The following is a 16427-nucleotide window of genomic DNA, read 5'->3' on the forward strand; positions in this document are numbered from 1 at the left end:
CGGACATGCTATACCTGACCTGGAACGGACCAAGGCATTGTGTGGTCAGACGGACGAATCTTAACCTGCGAAGTAATGGATGATCTGATTCTGTGGATGCAGGGACGAGGACATATATCCGGAGAAAGGACCGAATAGCCGAATAGATTAATTATGAGGAGGTTTGGGGCAGATGTTGCTGCGTGACTGATTCATCACGGAGCAGCCTCCGACATAACAGCCATCAACGCATTGACGGAGGACCTTAGACTTGGCTAATATCCGCGTGTGTTCGGACAGTACTCATAGGATCATGATGCACTTCTCTCTATAGAAGCTGTGAACTGCTTGACATTCATAGGGCGATGATGGAAATAAAATGAGCTCTGATTGGCGGAACAACGAGCTGCAGATGGGAATGAATGCATGCCATTTTGATGGTACGCAGTCCCGGACAGGCACGGTCGGGACTTTCTCCTGGCGCCTGCAGGACTAGCGCAGCCATGTTACCTTTTACCCCCGAACGACATTTTCCAGTTGAAAATTACCAAGGATGTGCAGCTGGGTTTCGTCTTGCCCAAAGGAGAACTCAAGTAAAGCATGTCTCAGTGAAAGAGGTCTTGGCAGTTGTGACTCGCCCGGTACCTTGCCTGATAACTTGTCATGTCCGGAGCAATAACTGCAAGGCCTGCCATAACATGCCGAAAGGCTCCACACTTCCAGTCAGAAATTTGACTTGACGCTTTTGCCGCCCGGTCGGAGTGGACTCGATCCAGGCTACTGTTCAGAGGGTGGACCTATGGCACTCCGACTGAGGGAAGTGGTGGGGAGCCAATATAAGTCCGCTCGGAATTATGAACCGTCTTCCCATCAATGGGTTAGATTATATTACGGACAGCTACCAGAGCAAACTCGTTAATTGCCATTAAAGTCTCAGACTGGGGTCATGCTACCGGGGGCCTAGCCGTCCTTTCGGCCGAAACTAAAGTGCGATCCAAGCTCCAAGCAGGGCCGGTAAAGCCCATTAGAGTTACCGTGGACATCGGGGTTTGATCAACGTCCTGGAACCATAACCGGCGAATAATGTCAGCGGACGGGTTCCCATAAAAAAGCAAGGTAAAGAGTGAATCCCGAAGGTGCCTGTTGATCCATCAACGTCAGAATCGGCCCGTGCAATCAATCCGGGACTGGAGACCACAAGCCGGGATGAAATATTGATACGTCCACTGCCCTCACGCCACTGTGACATCCACCTGCAAGCTAATCCAGTTGACAGGTGCCAGGACCACCAGCTCTTCTTTGTGTGGGCGTTTCACCATGAAACGCCCCAGATCGACGGCCAATTTAGGGTTGCCGCCCCACAACGGGCTGTCCCATTTTTGAGCTTCGGGGCCTTATTGGCTCCATCTAGTCATTGGTGTCATGGTTATATTGATTCGGAGAATTTGTTCGTGTCATTTCCTACTTGTATCCATAATAGGGAGCCTTGTTTTGTGGATCTCATCTTTTTGCGCGTTGAGCTAAATTTACAGACACTGGAGCTCAGATTATGCTTGCTGTGGCAGGTATGTAAAGGATGCGGTTCCTGGTTTGCTGCACGTAGACTTTGACTGCAGGTCATCATCCTGTCAGCTCTATTCATTCCTTCACCATGCCAGGGGGCCTGCATCCACCGCTTTCGGTCATGGAATCATGGCCTGCGCGCAACACCATCAACCCGGAAACCCATGGAGCAGCGTCCATTGTGCTCCCAGTTATCTTCGGATCCGTCGCAGTCACAGCAGTCATACTTCGACTATGGGCTCGCTGCGTGATTCAGCGACAAGGTAAACTAGACGACATATTCATCGCATTAGCACTAGTAAGACAACTCCTCTCCTATCACAACCCAATACCTTCTAACAACCTCTAGATCCCAGCCATAGGCCTCAACATCAGCTTCCCCCTCGGTACTACCAACACCAACTCTCCCACCAACTCACCCCACTAACCAACCGCCCAGGAGCTTACATCTACGGCGAAAACCACCACGTATGGGACAACACACTCCCTCAACTCCTCCAATCGCGCAAACTCGCCATCGCGCAAGAACTTTTCTACATCCTCTCCTCGTGCTTCACCAAGATCTCAGTCCTTCTCTTCTACCGCCGCATGGGCCACCGGACCACCATCTCCCCTCGCTTCCTCAACATCATCTACATCAGCATCGCCAGCGTAGCAGCCTACACGCTCGCCTTCTTCATCGTAATCTGGGTCGCCTGTCGTCCCTTCTCGGCCTACTGGATGGAAGTCGACCCGGAGTATACCGCCACGCACAAATACACGTGCTACAACGAACCTGCTCATCTCATTGCAGCGACATTTATAAGTCTCGTGCAGGATATCGTGGCCACGACGCTACCCGCTGTGTTGTGTTGGGGCTTGCAGATGAGATTGAGGCAGAAGGTATTGCTTAATGGGGTAGTGTTTGGGTTGGGGTATTTGGCTGCTGTTGTGGCTGGGGTGAGGGTGTGGTTTCTTTATAGGATGTTTTATGTCAGTTATGATGCAAGTTGGGATGTTTGGTATTGTTGGGTGCTTGCTATGTTGGAGGTGGATGTCGCCGTGGGGTGTTCGTGTTTGCCGGGGGTTAATGTTTTTGTGAGGAGTGTGGGGTGTGGTGGGGGCAGGAAGGGGGGAAGTGGGAGTGGGAGTGGGGTGGGGTCGTGGAGTTGGAGTGTTGGGAGGAGTCGGAGTTGGAGTTGGAAGTGGGTTAAGGAGGGGGGTGTGGGGGTTCATGTTAGTACTAGGATGAGAGCCAATACTGTTGATGGGGAAGTAAGGGGGGTAAAGAATGAAGGGGGTGAGAGGGGGTCGAATGATACGGAGAGGGATCTTTTGGATAGGCAGGCTGGTAGTGTGGTTGAGTTGAAGGTGTATAGAGAGGTTTCGGAGGGCGAGGTGTAACATTTGTACTATAGTGCTGGCACAAAATATCATTTTGGTTAGATGCTGCAGATGTGCTAGCTCATTGCTACCCTTTTCTATTTGGGATTATAGTCAATTGTTCACTATATTCTTAATGTGAGTGAGGAAGTTCGATATAGTAGTAATGGGTATCTCTGCCAGCTGTATCGGATGTACACCAATTGCGCAGCCTACAGAAAACAAAGAAAATAATCTTTGGTATATGTCAGCATGACCACAACTCTGTCCTTCAATCTTCATGATAAATTTCTTCTTCACCAGCAAGAGACAAGAGCGTCCTCGGTGGAATACATTTGCAGATGATGTACAGTAGAAGGATCTTGAAAACACCTCTGGAACGTGAATACTTCAGAACCCAGATGGAAATCTTACGCATGGCAGGGGTGTTGCTTAGTAGTAGACCACTTCCCGAGACAACTGCTGCGAGACTGAACTTATGGGCCATAGCTGTCCGGCTCATTTCAAGAACCACAGATGTGAGACGGTTTTCATAAGTGGCAGCTGTCAGACACTTTTTATAGAAAGCAATGTGCGATAGCACTGGCGCGGTCAGTGACACAACCACCCTGAGTATGAGGTCGAAGGGGAAAGCGAAAAACAAGGGTAAGAGCGCGAGCAGCCGGAAAGACTTTAGCCCTCGGTCACACAAGTAATCGAGCCAATCTTCATAGACGCGCTCTACTAGCGAATCACGTATCAAGGTTCGACGCAGCAGACCCGTCCAGAATCTCAAGTTATGTATCTCTTTATTCCCCTCCTTTTTGGCAGGGCGTTTGGGAATGATATCAACCATGTAAAGGCCACTCCGAGACAATGTTTTTGTAGTTATTTCAACTGAGTATGGGACTGGCGGCTTTGCTTTTACACTTTCCTGTCGTAACACGTTCTGCAAGTCCTTTAGCGTCAGGTTGATATTATCGGATGGAGGAAGAAACAGATAAGGTGTGAGAGTATCCTGCCATTTGGCGTTAGGCCGCCAGGAGAGAGTTTGCTGCATACGAACAGCCAATATGAATGTCTGTCCGCTATCAGCTATATCCTGGAATTGTACAAAAACGTCTTTCACATCGGAGTCGAAAACGTCTCGGGCTTTCTTGAATATGACCGTTGAGTTGGGCTGCCAATATGGACTAGATGGGAGCACTTTCGCTATCCGGAGATTGGGTGGAAGGCTTTTTATGACGACAGAATAACAGGGGCAGTTCATAATACCTGCAATGGTTGAATCTTCATCGGGAAAGAAATAAAGTTGAGCACGTGGCCATCTCAACCAAGCTGCATGATTGGCCACATAATTCCCTCGTTTGGATCGGCAGTAAGTATCGTCTATTCTCAGTAATGGCAGGGCTATTAACCTTGTAGGGTCTGTCCTCGTTTGACACTGTAGGAGAGCGAAGCAACCATCTGAGAGCTCAAGAAGTGGCAGTTCAATGCTTAGGCCCTTATTGGTCATCGAGAAAGGAGGGGTCGGCTTTTTGACATCGCATGGAACTATGTTGCCACAACCTCGAAATGCCGCTGGAGACTCAGCGAGGATCTCCGAGATGTCTGAGATGTCTATTTGCATTGCTCCAGAAGATTCTGGAGGGGTTTCATAGTCTTTGAAGAAAGAAATTATTTTCTCGAGCAACGACTGAGATATCGACCATGGTCGTTTATGACTCAAATCATGTTTTGGTCCTCCGAAACTCCACGCAAACAATGACTGATCGTCGGAATATTTGATGATTTCTTCTTGTAGTCTTCGAAAGGCAGCAGATCCCTCTCCATACAGAAGCGGCATGTTGACTTGAAGTATACCCAACAGGGAATATGCCATGTCTTCAATTCGAGTGGTTTCACGGTTCGAAGCCCAACTCATTCTTTCAGCGATACTTGTCGACTTCAATCTAAACCCAAGCATCGAATTATCTAGTCTCCAATCTAGAAAAGAGTGATGGACACCGGTGATATCACTTATAAGCCCAGCTAAAATCTCCCTCTCATATATGTCTGACCAATCCTGAGCCAGAAATACCAGTTCTGCTGGTGCAATGAGCTCCTGAAGAGTCCATCCTCGAGTGAACCATCGACTCCGTGAAAAAGCAGCTTTATCAAGCCCTTGATCAGTGATCGGAGGTACGTCTGCTAGGTGGGCATAGCAAATTTTGGACTGCGCGTACCATGCCATCATAGAGTTGATGGCTTCAGAAAGCTCAGCACTGCTAGTCTTATCTATGCAGCAGGTATCCACCCATACATAGTCTAGGCTATCTTGCAGAGCCCGTTCACAGGAATGCTTGATTTTGGCGTACCCCAATTTCTTGGTGGCAGTTGGCGTCTGCATGTCCTGGAAGGAGACTTCATCTTCTCCCCAGGTATGAGACAGGATAGCGTATTTGGGGATGTTCTGGCCCAAAAATTCCTCTAACCCGAGGGTTCTGGCGTTTATCAAGCGCATTGTCTTTGTTTAGAACGGTTTGCTTTCACAGTTGGGGAATCAGGCAGTGTTCCATGCATAGAGGAGATATTCTGTGTGCGAGGTGGTCAGATAGAGAGGGAAAAGGAGGCGAAGAACTCGCAAGAGACATGACTGCTCAACTTTCAGCTCAGCTGCCGAGCTGATATGTAGTGGGGCAGTAGTGCTTTTGTTTGCGGTGGGTCTGGCGGGCCTTCTTTCTGCTATGATTTGACAGCGAGCCGCTCGGGCTATTAAAATGGCCAGCTGGCACCCCATGAACAGATCGCCGGAGCAATGAGATTGAAGCAGAACCTTGCGGACTCCGTTCAGTTCACAGGGGTGATTTTCTAGGTTCCTGCACTTGTACGGAGTAGTTTCTCATAATTATGTTATCATGTGACTCAGTTGTCAGAACGACTGGTTGCGCTTAGCTTGCATGATGTAGCAATATATCATGTTGGAACATTTGCAAAGTAGACCAAAACAATATAACGATGGCCACCAAGCAACAGGGGTAACTCAGATAGATGTCTCAACAATATATATCTTCGGTCCTAAAGGATTGGAGATCGTTAGAGGGAGTTAGTAGATAGTAGTATGTGTGCGGTTCAGGGTTTCAGTACTATTAGGGCAATAGTACATAAACTGAGCAGACGAAGTTCTTAATACTACTGCGGACGGACTCGACCGCCACTTGACTATTCCATGAAACTACCATGAAGTTATGAAAGCAGCAACTGCCATTCGTCGCCAAGACCATATAGACGACCCCCTTCCCTATAATAATAATACCCCAATACCTTCTGAACAAAGGAACTGAGAATAACTGGTCACTCCAACGATCCCAACACCTCCGCCGCCACATGTTCTCCCGACCGAACAGCCCCATCCATATACCCAGTCCAATAGTATGACGCCTCTGTCCCAGCAAAGTAAATCCCACCCACCGACTCCCTCAAATACTCACCATAATCAGTGAGCACACTAGGAGGCGCATAAGCGACTGGTCCACCGCGGGAATACTCTTCCCAGTCCCAGCGCTGAACAATCACATGGTCGGGATTCGCGGCTTGTGGACCAAACATACCCACGAAGCTGTCAATAACTGCTGCTTCAATCTCTGTCTCGTTCATCTTGTCCACTAGTCTCATGTCATCACCAACGATGAACCCCATGATAGCACCAACGGATTCATCAACCGGGGTGTTGTCGAACGTTATGTGGATGATGCCAGTATCGGCAAGTGCTTGCGCATTCAGCCCCTGCTCACGCCACCAAGGTGTGGGATAGATGACTATTGCTTTGCCTATTGATCCCATGCCCATGCGCTGAGTGAGTTGATCTCGTGCTGGGGGGAGGGGTGGGTCGCAGGAGATGCGTGCGGCCATAGGAGGGGACATTGCAACGACGACTCGCTTTGCTATGATCTGAGTCTCATTTGAGATAATCATGTATTGCCCGTTGCTGTGTTCCACTCTCCGAACAGGACTGCAAAGGTGAATGTTCTCTATTCCCAATTTATCCGCCAACCTCAACGCTATCAGCTGGGTCCCGCCAACTATCCGACTCTCCTGAGCACCCCCAACCACATCAATAAGCCGATCCAGAGTTCCCACCTCCGTCTCATTCCCACTTGCCGCGATATAAGCGAGCGTATACAGCAACGAGGGCTCATTAGTCTCAGTAGCCAAAACTTCAGTAACGAATGTATTGAGAAGAAACTTCGCATCAGACAATGTGAGCTGCGAGGCGAAGAAGGTCCCCAGAGTCATGGTATCCCACATATAAGCGTTGGGATGGTCCCATGGTGCCTGAACATTAATTTCGGCGGCGAGGGCATTAAGCTGCTGCTGGAGTGTTCCCACCTCGATCAAAGCCTCAGTGGCTAAGGGCGGAAGACTAGCACTACCCAATTCACATGTATAATTGGTAATTGTACCGTTTCTCAGGAAAGTGCAATTGCCTGTGTTATAGGTCGGATAGGTAGCTAGCCCCAGTTCACCTGCAAGTGCTAGGACTCGGTCCTGCGTTGGACCCACAAACTCGGCCCCAACCTCCTCGACAATACCGCCAGGAAGTTCGACATTCAGGACACGACCTCCGACACGATCGCGGGCTTCAAGTATGGCAAAGGTTTTACCAGCGGCGGCGATGTCTTTTGCTGCGGAGAGGCCGGATAAGCCTGCGCCGACGATTGCAACGTCCACTTCCGAGACAGAGAAGGCTGCTGCGAAGAGGGAGATGAGGAGTAGAATGAGGAGATGGAGAGTCATGGCTTTTGAGGTTGATATCATCTGCTGAGATCAAGAAATCCGAGCTTTGTTCCAACAGGCCGGCCAGGTCAGTCTCTTGACCGCTCGACAGCCCGACAATATAACCCGAGAGTGGCTTGTGACCTGCCCGATTGAAAACCCGCCGGGACAACAGAGTATCGGTGGGAAGGCGCACCTGTGAAACCTTAAGATGGAAGTAACTCTACATGGCATTCATTTACATTAGACCCATCATTGGATAAGGTATGCTCGACCAATTAATAACGGTGAGATCCAATAAGAGTCATTCATTAACTATTTCATTACTCATGCTAACTAAATCAATTTGAACGGATGCAAGCACTATTCACAGCTTGGAGCGTGCAATACCCGAGGTCTTCAGGTCAAACCGGTCCAGATTCATGACCTTATCCCAAGCGGTAACAAAGTCCTTGACAAACTTTTCCTGTCCATCCGAGCTTCCATAGACCTCAGCCAGAGCGCGAAGCTCAGCATGCGAGCCAAAGACGAGATCCGCCCGAGTCGCCGTCCACTTGGGCTGACCCGTCTTACGATCCGTACCCTCGTACAGATCGCGACCACCATCCTTAGCCTTCCAGGCCGTGTTCATGTCAAGGACGTTGGTGAAGAATTCATTTGTCAAGCGACCAGGAGTGGAGGTGAAGACACCATGCTTCGATCCATCGTAGTTGGTGTTCAAAACGCGCAGGCCACCCACGAGGACGGTCATCTCGGGCGCAGTGAGCGTCAACAGGTGTGCCTTGTCGACGAGATAGTGTTCGGCACGCACCCGAGACGAGGACTTTCCATAGTTGCGGAATCCATCAGCCACAGGCTCGAGGTGAGAGAAAGATTCCACCTCGGTCTGCTCTTGACTGGCGTCCATGCGGCCGGGGGTGAAGGGAACGGTGATGGATTGGCCGGCCTCTTGGGCAGCCTTTTCAATAGCCGCGCAACCAGCCAGGACGATGAGATCAGCGAGGGAGATCTTCTTTCCAGTCGAGGAATTCCGGTCGTTAAAGTCCTTCTGGATCTTCTCGAGCGCGGACAAAGTCTCTTCCAACCATGGCTGGTTGTTGACCTCCCACTGGCGCTGGGGTGTCAGGCGGATGCGGGCACCGTTCGCACCGCCGCGCTTGTCGGTGCCACGGAAGGTGGATGCGGAGGCCCAGGCGGTGGACACAAATTTGGACTTGTCCAATCCAGTGTCGAGAATAGTGCGCTTCAGAGCAGCGATGTCGTTTGCATCAACCAGAGTGTGGTTGACAGCCGGGATGGGATCCTGCCAGATCAGATCCTCGGTTGGTGCCTCAGGCCCAATGTACCGGGTTCGGGGACCCATGTCACGGTGGAGAAGCTTGAACCAAGCGCGAGAGAAAGCATCGGCGAATTGATCAGGGTTCTCCAAGAAGCGCCGGGAAATCTTCTCGTAGGTGGGGTCGTAACGGAGCGACAAATCGGTTGTCAGCATCTTAGGGAGATGCTTCTTGGAGGGGTCATAGGCATCGGGAATGATGGCCTCGGTGTTCTTGGCCTGCCACTGGTTGGCGCCCGCAGGACTCTTGGTGAGTTCCCAATCGAAACGGAACAAGTATTCGAGGAACGCATGGCTCCACTTGGTGGGAGTCTTGGTCCAGGTCACTTCGATACCGCTGGTGATGGCGTGTGGCCCTTTGCCGGACTGGTAGCGGTTGGACCAGCCCAACCCTTGGTTTTCGAGACCAGCAGCAGCGGGTTCGACATCGACGTTATCAGATGGAGCGGCACCGTGTGTCTTACCAAAACTGTGGCCACCAGCGATCAGAGCGACCGTCTCTTCGTCGTTCATTCCCATGCGACCGAAGGTGGTGCGGATGTCGCGTGCGGCGGCAACCGGGTCTGGGTTGCCATCGGGACCCTCGGGATTAACGTAGATCAAACCCATGTGCGATGCAGCCAGCGGCTTCTCCAGGTCGCGGGTGTGAATGTTGCGATGGGGTGGTTCGTCCCCAGAGAGCGCACCATGCTTGGTGACTCCCGGGAAGCCATCAGAGTAACGTACGTCGTTACCCATCCAGGTTGACTCTCCTCCCCAGTAGACGGACTCGTCTGCCTCCCATGTGTCTGCACGACCACCGGAAAATCCATATGTCTTGAAGCCCATCGACTCCAGGGCCACATTGCCGGCCAGCAGCATCAAGTCCGCCCAGGAAATCTTTGCTCCGTACTTCTGCTTGATGGGCCACAGCAAGCGACGAGCCTTGTCCAAGCTAGCATTGTCAGGCCAGCTGTTGAGAGGAGCGAACCGTTGTTGACCCTGACCACCACCACCGCGGCCATCGAAGACCCGGTAGGTACCGGCACTGTGCCAGGCCATGCGGATGAACAGGCCACCATAGTGACCGAAATCAGCAGGCCACCAATCTTGCGAGTCGGTCATCAAGGCATGGAGGTCTTTCTTGACGGCATAGTAGTCGAGGCTGTTGAAAGCGGCGGTGTAGTCGAAGTCCCGCTCGTAAGGGTTGGATGCCGGAGCATGCTGGCGAAGAATGCCCAGGTTCAACTGATCAGGCCACCAGTCAGTGTTGCGGGTGCCTCCACCAGCAACGTTGGCGTTAGACCTGCTTTGGCTAAAAGGACACTTAGCCTCGGCCATGGTTGGATATTGGATGTGGATATGCGGAGATGTGATATCTATGGCAGATGTCTGATGGGATGGATGATGGTTCTCAGACAAGAATGATGATGCCACGATAAACTTTTCCAGTCACACCCTTGCCTGTCCCTGGGAAGCACCTTATATAGGGTTTCCCCTCTGCACTTTCCCCTCATCAACCCCTCTCTGTCTGGCCCGAAATGGCCCGGTCACACGCCCTCGTAGCACCCGGATTGCGGCAGCTCGAATTCGCCGGATTACTCACCCCGCAAGGATCTGCAAATCCGGGGAGGTGCTTGGTCATCGGCTGCTGAGTCAAAGGATTGCAGCCAGAACGATTGGAGAATTGAGGAAGTTTGGGTGGTGCCAGAGATGCAGAACTGCAACTGACTAAGAGTGGCAAGTGCGGGGAGAGAGCCAGCCAGCATCGAGGATTAGAGAGAGTCAAGCCAGATTGGTGCTCTAGTGAAGGGCCGTGCGACGTCGCGCGTCATGGTAGATGCCTCCAGGCTGGCCGTATTACAAAGGAGGTTTAGTGAAACCCCTCGTAGCGAACTACCCTCTGCATAACTCTGGGGGTTCCTTCATTAGTGACATTCATTGATTAGTAGCAGTTATTATTCATCATTTAACCCCCCACTGCTCCAGACCCGATCACGTGGGCGGGTGATGACCTGACCAGCCCTTTCTCTGACAATTGTCATCTTTTCATCGGCGATCCTCCCACACTCGATGACGCACCTGTCGAAAGGCACGGGATGATGGCCGATTAATAACTGGGAGAGGTCCAGAGCTCAGAAACGTGCAGAAACCTCGTTCGCAACATGTAGATAGAGTGTCTGGGTAGCTGGTCTGGCTGTGGAACCGGCGGAACGATCCAGATTCTGGGGATTACCAAGCAGCCGCACCAATCGGGCCACCAGCCCTAACCTCTTGAAACCAAGTCGGTGGAGATGATGATGTTCATCGGCTTGGCCTCTTACCAAGCAGCGCGTGTCCAGAACCGCTTGCTGAAGTAACCCACGCCTAACCCACGGCCTTGGCATGCCTGCAAGCCACCCGCTCTCAGCGCATTTCTATTCGGCTTGCAGCAGGCACAACACTAAATCTCCGAAATTGGTATGAAGCGAAGTCATTAGTAGCCTATAGAAATCCCATGTGCTAACTCAACGTGGGTGTACTTTCCGATTAGCCTCATGCAGAAGGTACTTGTTCTTGTCACCGAGTACCAGTTTGTCACTTATTGTGGTGATCTCTCTTGGATTGAGCCCATTGCGTTCCTCGTCTCATCACATCGAGTGATCAACATTGCATGACCCTGGTGGAGCCCCTTCGTCTCCCCAACAGGAAGGTCCGGATTACCAAGTCCCGACGCCGTTTGGCTGTAAATCGACTCAAATTCTGGATTCGTAGCTTAACTAAGACGCGTGGGCTGTTTACCGGCCTCGCCATGGAAGCCGATATAAGGACCCGAGGGGACTCCCCTTGGTGAGGCTTCTCGGAAGATCCCAGCATTCTGAATACTTTTCGTCTTCGTTTCCTCCGCCATGCGTCATTTCTGGCTTTTGCCAGCTGTTGCTGGTATCGCTGGGGCTCAATGCCCCTACCTGTCGGGTGAAATGAGTTTCACTCAGGAGCAGGACAATGCTGGCGATACCATTGAGGTCACGGAACAGACCATTGACAACACTCTCTATGTTAATGACACCGGTAGCTACATGACTACCGACTTCGGGACCCCGATCTCCGACCAGTACAGTCTCAAGGCCGGTCGCCGTGGACCTACCCTGTTGGAGGATTTTATCTTCCGTCAGAAGCTCCAACGGTTCGACCATGAGCGTGTAAGTATAGTAGCTGCCACAGTGTGTAACAATGAATTGACCAAGTTTTCTTGTTCAATTAGGTCCCCGAGCGTGTCGTCCACGCCCGTGGTGCCGGTGCATATGGTACTTTCAAGTCCTATGCCGACTGGTCCAACGTCACGGCTGCCGATTTCTTGAGTGCCAATGAAAAGGAGACTCCGATGTTCTGTCGCTTCTCTACTGTTGTCGGTTTCCGTGGAAGTGTCGATACCGCGCGTGATGTTCACGGTCATGCTTGTCGGTTCTACACTGATGAGGGTAACTATGGTATGCTTTGTATCACAACACACAATAATAATTGTCGTACATGCTAACAATTGTGTCCCTACTAGACATCGTCGGAATCAACTTTGCCCCCTTCTTCATCCAGGATGCCATCCAGTTCCCCGACCTTGTTCACGCCATCAAGCCTATGCCCAACAATGAGATCCCTCAGGCCGCGACTGCTCACACTTCCGCTTGGGACTTCTTCAGCCAGCAGAGCACTGCCCTCCACAGTGCCTTGTGGCTGATGTCTGGTAACGGTATTCCTCGTTCTTTCCGCCACATGAACGGATACGGTGTCCACAGCTTCCGCTTTGTCGCTGCCAATGGCACCTCCAAGGTGGTTCGCTACCGCTGGAAGTCCCAGCAGGGTGTTGCCAGTCTGGTGTGGGATGAAGCTCAGGCTGCTGCTGGTAAGAACAGCGACTACCACCGTCAGGATCTGTACAATGCGATCGCCAACGGTCACTACCCCAAATACGAGGTTAGTCCCCAATCCGGCTCCTGTTCACTCATGATCTCGGTCGCTGACAATCCTCTAGCTGCAAGCCCAGATCATGGATGAGGCTGACATGCTCCGCTTTGGCTTCGACCTCCTGGATCCCACCAAGCTGGTCCCTGAGGAGGTTGTCCCCTACACTCCTCTCGGGATGATGGAGCTCAACGCCAACCCCACCAACTACTTTGCTGAAGTTGAACAGGCTGGTGTATGTATCCCCCGTTGCTTTAAGCTTCAAGTCAAATTCTAATTTCTATAGTTCCAACCCGGCCACGTCGTTCCTGGCATTGACTTCACCGATGACCCCCTGCTGCAAGGCCGTCTGTTCTCCTACCTGGACACCCAGTTGACCCGTCACGGCGGTCCCAACTTCGAGCAAATCCCCGTCAACCGTCCTCGCAAGCCCGTTCACAACAACAACCGTGACGGCTTCGGTCAGCAGCAGATCCCTACCAACAACTGGGCCTACACACCCAACACCATGAGCAATGGCTACCCCATGCAAGCCAACCAGACCCACGGCCACGGCTTCTTCACCTCGCCCTACCGCTACGCTTCTGGCCACCTCATCCGCGAGCCGAGCCCGACCTTCCACGACCACTGGTCCCAGCCCGCCATGTTCTGGAACTCTCTGATCCCCGCTGAGCAGCAGATGGTTGTCAACGCCATTGTCTTCGAGAACTCCAAGGTCAACAGCCCCCACGTTCGCAAGAACGTTGTCAACCAGCTGAACATGGTCAACAACAACCTTGCCGTCCGCGTTGCCCGTGGTCTTGGTCTTGATGAGCCCTCCCCCAACCCGACCTACTACACCTCCAACAAGACCTCCAACGTCGGTACCTTCGGCAAGCCCCTCCTGAGCATCGAAGGTCTGCAGGTTGGCTTCCTCGCTTCTAACTCTCACCCCGAGTCCATCAAGCAGGGTCAGGCCATGGCCGCTCAGTTCTCTGCCGCTGGTGTCGACCTGAACATCGTCACCGAGGCCTACGCCGATGGTGTCAACACCACCTATGCTTTGTCTGACGCTATCGACTTCGATGCCCTCATCATCGCCGATGGCGTCCAGAGCCTCTTTGCCTCTCCCTCCCTGGCTAACCAGATGAACTCTACCGCCACCTCTACTCTCTACCCTCCTGCCAGACCTTACCAGATCCTGGTCGACTCTTTCAGGTACGGTAAGCCCGTGGCTGCTGTGGGTAGCGGTAGCGCTGCGCTCAAGAACGCTGGTATTGATACCTCCCGCTCTGGTGTGTACACTGGCTCGAGCGAGACCACCGAGAAGATCGCCAAGGAGGTCTTGAAAGGACTTTACACTTTCCGCTTTGTGGATCGGTTTGCCCTTGATGAGTAAGGGTGTTGTACTTGTTTAGATAATCATCATCGACGATGATAGATCGCTTGATCGATAGATTTATTTAGATAGATTGTACTAGACTGTACATATCTCTACTGATGTGTTGTGTTGCTCTAACACACGTTTATGAATATATATATTCTTTTCTTTGTGAAACCTATCCATATAATCAGCAACGTCCAGAATTTTCAATCGTACAAATGTCTATGGTTTTAGAATACTCGCATCAAAAATGAAAAGTCTGACCCCATTGAAGTTGCTTCGAATTTTACCTATATGCGGTAGTCCCTCCTGTTAAGTCCAGCAATAAACACAAAAGGATTCAAATCCTTTGCTCGTTCGCCCGTCAACACTTGATTAACTACTTCTATTTAACCACAATCTTTCATAGTTCTAGCCTGTATCATTAAGCTCCCTTGACCATCTTTCATACCATGACATCTACAACACGAACTCAGGAGATCGAACTTGCGCCTGTGTCCACGAGTCAGAACAACACCGACCGCCCCGATATTACCAGCAAACCACAACCATCTACAGCTAACAATGACCAGCCAACTGACCTTCTCCCGACCACAAATCGAACCACCAACACTTGAACAACCATAACATGCACGATTCTCACCCTCTACCCTTGACCTCACTAACATCACCACCGCCACCCCCTCCATAGTAAGCACCTTCCACTTTGCCACCGGCTACACGTGGATAAGTGGCGCATACACTCTCGCATACGCCGCCGTAACATATTGGGCACCGTCGCCGACGTATGGGGCCGGATGCCATTGATTCTAATCTCAATGGCTATATTTCTGGGGGGTAGCGTGCTGTACGCCGCAGCACCGAATGTGGACGTCCTCCTCACCGGCCGAGTATTCCAGGGCCTTGGTGGCTCAGGCATGGGTATCATGGTTGATATCATCATTAGCAACCTATTTTCACTATGAGACAGGGGTCTATATCTTGCCATCACATCATTAGTATGGGCGGTTGGAAGCGCTGTGGGACCTGTTCTCGGTGGTGTATTTGTTACGAAACTCAGCTCCCGATGGTGTTTCTGGATCAACCGTACGTCTACAACCACATGTTTACCCACCAACCCACAGCTAACTGATAACAGTATCCATCGGCGCCATCTCCTTCGCCGTCCTCGTCGTCTACCTTCACGTCCTTAATTCCCGAACACGCCGAATTACCGGTCTAAAAACCATCGACTGGACCGGCATCCTCCTAATCGTGGGCTCCGCACTAATGATCCTCCTCGCCCTCGACCACGGCGATGTATTCTACCCCTGGTAATCAGCCACAATAGGCTTCGTCCGCTCGCTTGTCACCGCGATAGCAGTAGTAGCTGGGGGCGTGGTAATCCAGAACAAGATGACGGCTGCTAATGGAGCACTGGCCGATAGACTTATGCGTTGGCGTGGGAGTTTGATATGGACCTTTGCGGCGTCGAATGTGGAGAAGTTGAGTGGTCTCGAAGCGAATGAACTGGTTGCTATCAGGGAGACGTATTTTCGGGCGCTGCGGATGTCGTGGGTTATGTATTTTGCTGTTTGGGGGTTGGCGTCGGTGGTTGCGCTATTCGTGAGGGCTCATAGATTGAAAACGGAAAATGAGATGTGCGGTGCTGGGGGTTGAGAGGGAACATGAGAATGAAACAGATGGTGAAGTTGAGATGGTTGGTATGCGTGATAGGAGGTGTCGGACTTGACTTGTGAAGCCATATCAAAATCGTACACGAGATTTCAGGTTACAATCCAACACAGTGTATGTTAGTGTGTCAAGAGAACGATATAGCTGAGCTGCGAAGAAGAAAAAGAAGAGAAAGACTGAACCATAAAGACAGGAGATATCAGGGATGCTGATATGGCGAGCCAATCAAGGTATAGTATGTTGGCCCTGTTATGTGGCCGCGCGATAGTGCCTGATGATGATTCTCACTAGGTTTTGTTTTTGACCTACATCTCAGTAACGGACCTGGCTACAAATGAAGGCCAGGCTGTTCAGTTCCGCCCCTGCTTCTAATTCACGATGTCCAATCGTATGCCGAGCCCACAAACATTGCTACATAGACGAATCTCATCCAAAATTTTGCGTATGTCTGTGACAAATATCTTTCGGGAGTAGTGGGGCCTCAAACCAGCGGGAAGG

The 16427-nt window shown here is 51.4% G+C and overlaps 6 protein-coding genes across 6 annotated transcripts; 3 read left to right on the plus strand and 3 right to left on the minus strand.

Annotated features, from left to right (window-relative positions):
• Positions 1 to 1630: 1630 nt before the first annotated feature.
• On the plus strand, positions 1631 to 2925 carry BO85DRAFT_419678 (uncharacterized protein; the record flags this gene model as incomplete). Its single annotated transcript, XM_025657869.1, has 3 exons — positions 1631 to 1840; positions 1892 to 1928; positions 1982 to 2925. 3 exons carry the CDS (start codon positions 1631 to 1633, stop codon positions 2923 to 2925), a joined length of 1191 nt encoding a protein of 396 aa, XP_025516685.1.
• A 33-nt stretch (positions 2926 to 2958) lies between these two features.
• Positions 2959 to 5497, minus strand: BO85DRAFT_448780 (HET-domain-containing protein). The gene has a single exon (XM_025660015.1). It carries the CDS (start codon positions 5384 to 5386, stop codon positions 3176 to 3178), a length of 2211 nt encoding a protein of 736 aa, XP_025516686.1. The 5' UTR covers positions 5387 to 5497; the 3' UTR covers positions 2959 to 3175.
• Positions 5498 to 5993: 496 nt separating this feature from the next.
• BO85DRAFT_448781 (flavin monoamine oxidase family protein) lies at positions 5994 to 7715 on the minus strand. The gene has a single exon (XM_025660016.1). It carries the CDS (start codon positions 7657 to 7659, stop codon positions 6217 to 6219), a length of 1443 nt encoding a protein of 480 aa, XP_025516687.1. The 5' UTR covers positions 7660 to 7715; the 3' UTR covers positions 5994 to 6216.
• Positions 7716 to 7930: 215 nt separating this feature from the next.
• Positions 7931 to 10640, minus strand: BO85DRAFT_448782 (catalase/peroxidase). The gene has a single exon (XM_025660017.1). The coding sequence runs from the start codon at positions 10292 to 10294 to the stop codon at positions 8006 to 8008; it is 2289 nt and encodes a 762-aa protein (XP_025516688.1). The 5' UTR covers positions 10295 to 10640; the 3' UTR covers positions 7931 to 8005.
• A 1155-nt stretch (positions 10641 to 11795) lies between these two features.
• Positions 11796 to 14426, plus strand: BO85DRAFT_419687 (catalase R). Its single transcript, XM_025657870.1, has 5 exons — positions 11796 to 12135; positions 12198 to 12423; positions 12489 to 12904; positions 12963 to 13127; positions 13179 to 14426. The coding sequence occupies exons 1-5, from the start codon at positions 11842 to 11844 to the stop codon at positions 14268 to 14270; spliced, it is 2193 nt and encodes a 730-aa protein (XP_025516689.1). The 5' UTR covers positions 11796 to 11841; the 3' UTR covers positions 14271 to 14426.
• Positions 14427 to 15073: 647 nt separating this feature from the next.
• On the plus strand, positions 15074 to 15572 carry BO85DRAFT_487478 (uncharacterized protein; the record flags this gene model as incomplete). Its single annotated transcript, XM_025663456.1, has 3 exons — positions 15074 to 15176; positions 15255 to 15341; positions 15394 to 15572. The coding sequence occupies 3 exons, from the start codon at positions 15074 to 15076 to the stop codon at positions 15570 to 15572; spliced, it is 369 nt and encodes a 122-aa protein (XP_025516690.1).
• Between the last annotated feature and the right edge of the window lie 855 nt (positions 15573 to 16427).

Source organism: Aspergillus piperis (assembly GCF_003184755.1).
Source record: "Aspergillus piperis CBS 112811 unplaced genomic scaffold BO85scaffold_7, whole genome shotgun sequence".
Taxonomy (NCBI): Eukaryota; Fungi; Ascomycota; class Eurotiomycetes; order Eurotiales; family Aspergillaceae; genus Aspergillus; species Aspergillus piperis.

What these genes read in the sequence shown, in the direction of transcription:
- BO85DRAFT_448780 (XM_025660015.1), bottom strand. Translation starts at nt 5,386, where the DNA reads ATGCGCTTGATAAACGCCAGAACCCTCGGGTTAGAGGAATTTTTGGGC.
- BO85DRAFT_448781 (XM_025660016.1), bottom strand. Translation starts at nt 7,659, where the DNA reads ATGACTCTCCATCTCCTCATTCTACTCCTCATCTCCCTCTTCGCAGCA.
- BO85DRAFT_448782 (XM_025660017.1), bottom strand. Translation starts at nt 10,294, where the DNA reads ATGGCCGAGGCTAAGTGTCCTTTTAGCCAAAGCAGGTCTAACGCCAAC.
- BO85DRAFT_419687 (XM_025657870.1), top strand. Translation starts at nt 11,842, where the DNA reads ATGCGTCATTTCTGGCTTTTGCCAGCTGTTGCTGGTATCGCTGGGGCT. An exon ending in GTCACTACCCCAAATACGAG is followed by an intron (nt 12,905 to 12,962) that starts GTTAGTCCCCAA and finishes ACAATCCTCTAG; the next exon opens with CTGCAAGCCCAGATCATGGA. An exon ending in CTGAAGTTGAACAGGCTGGT is followed by an intron (nt 13,128 to 13,178) that starts GTATGTATCCCC and finishes TAATTTCTATAG; the next exon opens with TTCCAACCCGGCCACGTCGT.